This window comes from Salvelinus sp. IW2-2015, linkage group LG35 (assembly GCF_002910315.2).
Source record: "Salvelinus sp. IW2-2015 linkage group LG35, ASM291031v2, whole genome shotgun sequence".
NCBI classification, from domain to species: Eukaryota; Metazoa; Chordata; class Actinopteri; order Salmoniformes; family Salmonidae; genus Salvelinus; species Salvelinus sp. IW2-2015.
The window spans coordinates 3,761,845-3,770,324 of record NC_036874.1 but is presented as its reverse complement, the minus strand read 5'-3'; the positions used below and the strand labels follow the sequence as shown (position 1 = coordinate 3,770,324).

The following is an 8,480-nucleotide window of genomic DNA, read 5'->3' as shown; positions in this document are numbered from 1 at the left end:
TCGGGTCTGTTTCAGGACTGTGCAACGTTACCGAACACTCAATAGAAATGTATCACTAGAACAGATATGTTTGTCTGTCATGTGGAGCTGGGAATTCTGTCCAGCTCTATTCATGAATTTCTACCTGCAGGTTCATATAGTTAGCTACGTTGCATCCTCTGAAATCACCCCTGGGTATTTGAGTTGTCCTCGTCTGATCAGTCTTCTTGTGACAACCTCTCTGTCCAGATGTGTCCAGCCCTGAGGCCGCAGGAAGACTTCCAGCACCATGACCCTCAGCAGTCTGTCCAATGGGGGCCAGGGGCACCAGGGTGGAGCCCAGGCCCTATGTCAGAGGAAGAGGCTGAAAGCCCCTACCCTGTCAGAACTGGAGGCTCCGACTCTGACGTAAGTGTGTGTTGTGTCTGTGTGTTATGTGTGTGTTGGTGTGCGTCGCACGTGCAGTTGTGTGTGTGTGGGTGTCTTGTTCTGGTAGTTGACATCATATACATCCTACAGCACTGCTCTCTGTTGTTCCCCTTACAGATGACATCACCATTGGGGGTCAAAAGTCAGCTAGTAGCTCCAGTGTCTCTACATCGGTGGTGGACGACACCTCTCCAGAGTCTGTACTGGGCAGGAAGAGTGAGTTGACTTGGGACCAGAAGGCCAGAGTTAGGTTAGGGTTTAGCCAGGGTGTGGACATGAAGCTATGGTTGGGGTTAGGGTTAGGGTTCAGCCAGGGTGTGGACATAAGCTAGGGTTGGGGTTAGGGTTAGGGTTCAGCCAGGGTGTGAACATGAAGCTAGGATTGGGTTAGGGTTAGGGTTCAGCCAGGGTGTGGACATGAAGCTAGGGTTGGGGTTAGGGTTAGGGTTCAGCCAGGGTGTGGACATGAAGCTAGGGTTGGGGTTAGGGTTAGGGTTCACCAGGGTGTGGACATGAAGCTATGGTTAAGGTTCATAAGATCCTATAATGTGCTGCTTCACAGCTCTCAGATGTTCACCTGACAGCTCTTCTATGCTGAAATAATGCTGTCAAAGAGGAGTGTTCTCAGTCAACTAACTGTTAATATAAGGGTTACAGTACTACATAAAAGTATATCACACATGTCTCCCCCCCACCCCCAGCTCCACCATGTTCCTGCCATCTCCTCCACCCCCAGCCTGAGAGACGGCAGGCCCCCAGAGGAGACACTCCATTGAGAAGGAGACGCCCACCAACGTACGGCAGTTCATACCCCCATCCAGACAGAGCTCCAAGTCTCTGGTGAGTAACAAGAAGAAGAAAGGAAAGAGAAGAGTTTATCAATCTGGAGAAAATGAGCACATTGGAGATTTGTGTTCCTGAATAGTGTGTCAGGTTGTCTGTGTTCATCAGCCTCCATCTCTTCTGTAGGTAGAGTATGCTCCTAACACCCCACCTCCAATCCCCCACCTCTTCTCTGCCACACTAACCCCTTTAAACCCTGTCCTCCACCCTCTTCCATATACCTCTTATAACCCCTGCCTACCCTTCTTCCATACACCTAAATTTACCCTGTCCTCCCCTTCTTCCATACCCTCTATTACCCTGTCCTCCCTCTTCCATACACCTCTATTACCCCTGTCCTCCCCCTCTTCCATACACCTCTATTACCCCTGTCCTCCCTCTTCCATACACCTCTATACCCCTGTCCTCCCCTCTTCCATACACCTCTATTACCCCTGTCCTCCCCATCTTCCATAATACCTCTATTACCCTGTCCTCCCCCTATTCCACACACCTCTATAACCCCATGCCTCCCTCTTCCATACACTCTTTACCCCTTCCTCCCATCTTCCATCACCTCTATAACCCCGTCCTCCCCCTCTCCACACCTCTATAACCCTGTCCTACCCTTCTTCCATACACCTCTATAACCGCTGGCTACCCTTTTCCATACACCTCTATTACCCTGGCCTACCCCTCTTCAATACAACCTCTATAACCCCTGGCCTACCCCTTCTTCCATACACCTCTATACCCTGGCCTACCCCTGCTTCCATACACCTCTATTAACCCTGGCCTACCCCTCTTCACATTACACCTCTATAACCCCTGGCCTCCCTCGTCTGCCATACACCTCTATTACCCCTGGCCTACCCCTCTTCCATACACCTCTATTAACCCCTGGCCTACCCTCTTCACATACACCCTATTACCCCTGGCCTACCCCCTCTTCCAAACAACCTCTATAACCCTGCCTACCCTTCTCCATACACCTCTATAACCCCGTGCCTACCCTTCTTCCATACACTCTTATAACCCCTGCGCCTACCCCTCGTCATACACCTCCATAACCCCTGTCCTCCCCCTCTTCCATACACCTCTATAACCCCTGCCTACCCCTCTTCCAACACACCTCTATAACCCTGGCCTCCCCTCTCCATAACCTCTATAAGCCTGGCCTCCCCCTCTCCATACACCTCTATAACCCCTGTCCCCCCCTCTTCCATCCACCTCTATAACCCCTGGCCTCCCCCTCTCATATACCTCTATTAACCCCGGCCTCCCCCCTCCATACACCTCTATAACCCCTGGCTCCCCCTCTTCCATCATACCTCTATAACCCCTGGCCTCCCCCTCTTCCCACACACCTCTATAACCCCTGGCCTCCCCCTCTCCATATACCTCTATAACCCCTGTCCTCCCCTTCCTCCATCCACTCTATAACCCCTGTCCTCCCCCTCCATATACCTCTATAACCCCTGTCCTCCTCCTCTCCATATACCCTATAACCCCTGTCCTCCCCCTCTCCATCCACCTCTATAACCCTTGTCCTTCTCAGTCGGAGGATAGCCCACCATCTGTTCCCCTGGACCCCCCTCCTCCTCCACTCCCCTCCTTCCACCCTCCACCCCTTATGGAGCTCCTACCCTGTCGAGGTGTTTGTCTTGGGCATGGTGTGGTCTGCCCTGTCTGCTCTGTGCAGGGGAAGAAAGCCTGTCAAAGTTTGCCAGTCGCCCCTTATGTCCCTGCTGGCGCATCGTAGTTCATCATCATCTCTTCTAATTCTTCCTGCTTTCCTGAGAGACCCATCCCTCAGCCCAGGACTGTTGCTGTTTTCATAGAAAGCCCTGCAGTTTAAGGTGTGATTGTCATTATGCATTTTTGACAGTCAACAGCAGACGCATCCCTCGCTGGAGCACCAATCATTTCATCAATACTCAGCTTCCCTCCATTTACCGTAGTTTATAGTGCGTTGTGCATTGCAAGCATCATGTAGCCTAGCGAGCCACTGCCAATTAAAACAATGCTCTAGATAGATGAAGTCCTTCATGTTGTGTATACTGTATATAACGTACTGTTGTTCAGGTAGCAAGTATAAACTCCTGTTTTTTGTTATTGTTATACTCCCTGGGATCCCCCTCCCTTCCTGTCCTCTGGGCCAGAGACAATGCAGCCCACTGTTTCTGAGTCATAAGATCAGCAGCAGGAGCCGCAGCAGCGATTACAGAGTTACAGTATATTAATGGTTCTTTCTGGGAGTGAAAACATTAGCTGGGTGCAACAACAACAAAAACTTTTGAATAGAGACACACTATTGAGACACATTATTGAGACACGTTATTGAACACATTATTGGAACAACACCAGGATGACCAGTAATTGCAGCAGTAATAGACCTGGTGTACTGTTGAATATAGCATCTCCGTAGTCTTCGCAGCGTATTTTATTGAGGTCAGAAACGGGCAGAAAAAGCAGAAAAACAAACCCCAGCTACAGAGCAGAGGGGCCTTGTCTGTTTTTAGGTGTCTAGAACTTTAAAGTGAAGCAGAACTAAGTAGAGGATTTCTGGAATTTTTGCTCAAATATTTACATATCTGTCATCACTCAAGTTGCTTTACTCGATTCCTTGCCCTTTATGCTGCTTGTGATTTGTCCCCTCGTTCTTGCCAAGTTGAAACAATGGAGACTTTTTTTTAGCCAAACTAGTCTGAACCGGACAGAGCTGCAACTAGAGTGTTTGGTGTTGTGGACGGAATGGTAACAAGGCAGTGAGTGCGGTTGTTCGTAGTTAAGCCTGGCCGGTGCTTGCTGTGATTTTCAGGAGGAGTTCTGTGTTCCCAGTAGAAGGCTTATCCCTGACGGTGGAAGAGGTGATGCACATCAGTACAGGTTGCTGGTCAAAGGCAGACCTGGCAGAAGTCCAACAATACAAGAAACGTTGTACAACGCGTATGAAGAAGGGAAAGGTCCGTATTACCACGCTCGGCATTTTCACCAGCTGAAGTACAAGTCCTCGACTAAACATCACAGTACCTATTGTTGGGGAAAATCATCTTACATGTTCCTTTTCAAAAATTTTGTAGTCACTGCGATTTTGATCACACACTGCTTTTTGAATGATGTTGATTGCTTTTGTCTTAAACTTGTGTTGCCACCTGTTCTGAATTTCCTCTTTGTTACCACGCTTTGCTTCTGTTGCCGATCCAAAAGGTTTTCCTTGTTCACTGGTCCTACAACCTGCCAGTTCTGCAAACAAGGCCTGTGTGTTACAGTGCTGTCAAGAAAAGTATGTCATACTATTCTCTCACACTGATAGGAAAGGTCAGCCATAATATTGACAGGCCTATACTGTACCTCCAGTGGTCTTTATGAGTGAGTTCATACCTGCTCTATGTCTGTCTTCTCTGTCAGAGAGGCTGCCCTCCAAGCCCTATGCCAACCTGCCCCATCTATTCCTGGGCTCACCACCACTCACCAGGACCGGGTAGCAAGCCCTGGGAAAGCTCCAGTATAGCTGGTCCAGCAGCAGCCAGTGTCAGCAGGAAAAGGAAAAGCAGCAGCTCAGCAGCAGCAGCAGAACCAAGCAGAGAGAGCACAGCCTCAGCAGCAGCAGCAGGACCAAGCAGGAGAAGCAGCAGCCCCGCAAGCCTGAGAGCCCTCTACCAGCCACCATCGCCTCAAGCCTCAGAAGGACCATGTCCAAGAGAAGAAAAAAACAGTGAAAAAAATAAAAAAAAGTAGTGAGTACAACAAAGTAAAAAGAGAAAAAAAACATAAATAAAAAAAGAGTAAGAAGTTAAGTAAAATAGAAACAGGATAGAAGAATAAACGAAAAAAGAAAAAAAAAGAAAAAGTAAGAAACAGTCGAAAAAGAAAAGAAACGCAGAAAGAAAAAGTAAGTAACCCAAAAAAAAAACAGAAAGTAAAAAAGTCAACAAAGCAAGTAGAAAAAAGAAAAATCAAAAAAATACAGAAAAAACACATAAAGAAAAAAAAAAAATATAAAATGAAGAAAGAAAAAAAAAACAAGAGAACTAAAAAAAAAAAGAAGTAAACAAAATAAAGAAGAAATAAAAAAAAAGAAAAAAAGACAAAAAGAAAAAGAAAAAGAAAGACAAAAAAATAAGAAAACAAATCAAAGAGGCACCCTTTACTTCTTCTCTAGATTATAACACTCCCTGTTTAGATTACCAAGACTTATTCCAAATTGAAGTCTATGTTCATTTTAAGAAGCAACTGGTAGCCGACTGAGGCCCAGTGAGGACAGGGCATGAACCTCCTCTGTTACACTAACTTAGTAGTTAACCTCCCTCCCTCCCCTCTCTCAGGTTGACTAAGCAACGGAGTCTGGAGAAGTCCCATTCCCGTGACGACGTGGTGGAGCTCCCAGCGGAGCTGACGCAGGACGTGGAGGCACCAGAAGTGTGTTGTGGACTTGCCAAGCAAGTCATCCCACGACATCATCTCCTCCAGCAAGGCACAGCCTCTCCCTGCCACAAGCGGCGCGGCTTAAAGACGCAAAACCCAGTCCTTCTACATGTCGTCCCCCAAAGAGCTGATTTAACCGACCTCTGGAAAGAAACAATCAAACGAGTCTAGACTCTCCCCTGTCATTGTCTAACCTCTCCAGCTGTCTTCTTAGCTGCTCCCAGGACTTATGCACAATACAGAACTCTGACTGACTGGGTTTGGATTCGGATTGACCGTGCTGCGATCCGCTATACAGTAGACGTTGTCTATGTTTAGTCTGATCTGTCGATGCCTGTCAGAGCGGGCTGTGACCTGTTTACTTTTCCTTTGGAGGGAATGGTGGACTGTTCTGGGTTCATTGCTTGTGGCTATGTCCTGCTGATCGTCAATACAGTACCAGTACGTTTCAGACAAAAGGAATTACTATCCATTTTATAATACAATATTTGCTCCAGTTAATGTAAATTCCCATAATGTTCTGCCATAAGAGAGGTGGTTATGGCCTAAATGGATCCAAATGTAAAGTATGACGGTTAGTGTAAAGATTCAAAGTGTTAGCCTCCAATCAACCCCCTATACTGCACAATTGGTGGAATGTGGTAGAGCTACTCGCCCACCGGAAAATCAATGAGGCACAAGGCAAATAACCGTCCATATTTGGAATTCCTCAGGCTGTGGTCATTCTATTGTAGGAGAGTAGTTGGTGATGCTAACAACACAAGGTCACATTACTGAGAGCTAGTGAACACCGTTAAATGGAGCAAATATGAGACAAAAGCAACAAACATTGGATGATGACTTGAAAAGGATATAAACTGTAGATGTTGTTTACAAGTATAATCTATGGTATGGTATACATTGTAACATATGGTTCGGCTTAGAGTCAGCGTGGTTTGTTGATGAAAAGTTGTCTTCCCCCTTTTTACTCTTCTTGACATGTTCAGGTATTTTTAGCTGACGGTACAAATAATGATTATGCCTCATTGATGTTCTCGGGTCTGAGCGGTCTTGATGAAGCATCATTTTACCATAAAAGAAATTTAACAGCGTAAACAACAGCGTGTTCAGCTTTGCTCAAAGTTGGATTCATACCCATGAAGGTTAGCCCCAAACCTCTCACCTGTCTCCGTAGGCGTAGGTGCATAACTAGGAATGTCACTGTGTCAGCGTTAGTGCCAGAAAGATTTCCCTTCTGTACTAAACCAAATAATAACCCAAATAAGTATTTTTTTCTGGGTGTAAATCTCATTGACCCTCGCTATAATCGCCCATCGCAGCCCCGATTAGAGCATGCTCTCCAAAAGACGTCAGCCTACTAACTAGACGATCAGTCACTCGACAACCTAACCCATACATAAAAATCTGAACGCAACGAATAGGAACGGGCGTTCCCCCCATTCCAGTCAATGATGGCATTAATTGGGTGCGACCTGGCCAGCCCCTAATTACTGAGCGCAGCCCTGACCACCACTGTACCCCCCATCCCCTCAACGATACGCACCCTTGCGAGACAGGCCAAAAGAACATCGTAACAGGACTGACACGAACACAGCACTGCTCTCTGTTGTTCCCCCTACAGGATGACATCACCATTGGGGGTCGAAGGTCAGCCAGTAGCTCCAGTGTCTCTACATCGGTGMTAGATGACACATCTCCAGAGTCTGTACTGGGCAGGAAGAGTGAGTTGACCAGAAGGCCAGAGTTAGGGTTGGGGTTAGGGTTCAGCCAGGGTGTGGACATGAAGCTAGGGTTGATTTATTTTGTGGTATCCAATTGGTAGTGACAGTCTTGTCTCATCGCTGCAATTCTTGTACGGACTCGGGAGAGGCGAAAGTCGAGAGGCGTGCGTCCTCCGAAACACAACCCAGCCAAGCCTCACTGCTTCTTGACACAATGCCCGCTTAACCTGGAAGCCAGCCGCACCAATGTGTTGGAGGATCACCGTACACCTGGCGACCGTGACAGCGTGCATTGCGCCCGGCCCGCCACAGGAGTCGCTAGTGCACGATGGGTCAAGAACATCKCTGCCGGCCYAACCCGGTTGACGATGGGCCAATTGTGTGCCGCCCCARGGGTCTCCTCATCGCGGCCGGCTGCGACAGAGCCTGGACTCAAACCAGGATCTCTAGTGGCACAGCTAACACCACTGCACCACTCGGGAGGCGATGAAGCTATGGTTAAGGTTATCATGGAGATCCTAGAATTCTATATGTAATTCTATGCTTTCACATCTCTCAGCTGTTCACCTGACAGCTCTTCTATGCTGAGACTAATGCTGTCAAAGAGAGTGTTCTCAGTCAACTTAACTGGTAATATAAGGGTTACAGTACTACATAAAAGTATATCACACATATCCTCTCTCCCCCCACCCCCAGCTCCACCCATGTTCCTGCCCATCTCCTCCACCCCCCAGCCTGAGAGACGGCATGCCCCCCAGAGGAGACACTCCATTGAGAAGGAAACGCCCACCAATGTACGGCAGTTCATACCCCCATCCAGACAGAGCTCCAAGTCTCTGGTGAGTAACAGAAGAGAACAAGGAAAAGAGAAGAGTTTATCAATCTGGAGAAAATGAGCACATTGGAGATTTTGGTTCCTGAATAGTGTGTCAGTTTGTCTTGTGTTCATCAGCCTTCATCTTCTTTCTGTTAGGTGATGTAAGATGCTCCTAACACCCCACCTCCAATCCCCCCACTTCTTCTCCCTCACACACCCCTGTCCTCCCCCTCTTCCATCCACCTCTATAACCCCTGTCCTCCCCCTCTTCAATACACCTCTAT

At 47.7% G+C, this 8,480-nt stretch overlaps 1 protein-coding gene across 1 annotated transcript in view; it reads left to right on the top strand.

Moving 5' to 3' along the window:
- Positions 1 to 8,480, top strand: part of LOC112067953 (protein spire homolog 1-like) — a 93,794-nt gene that overhangs the window by 60,838 nt on the left and 24,476 nt on the right. The window contains 5 exon segments of the mRNA XM_070437312.1: positions 229 to 240; positions 243 to 371; positions 374 to 387; positions 7,280 to 7,379; positions 8,076 to 8,218. Coding sequence (XP_070293413.1) covers positions 229 to 240; positions 243 to 371; positions 374 to 387; positions 7,280 to 7,379; positions 8,076 to 8,218 — 398 coding nt within the window.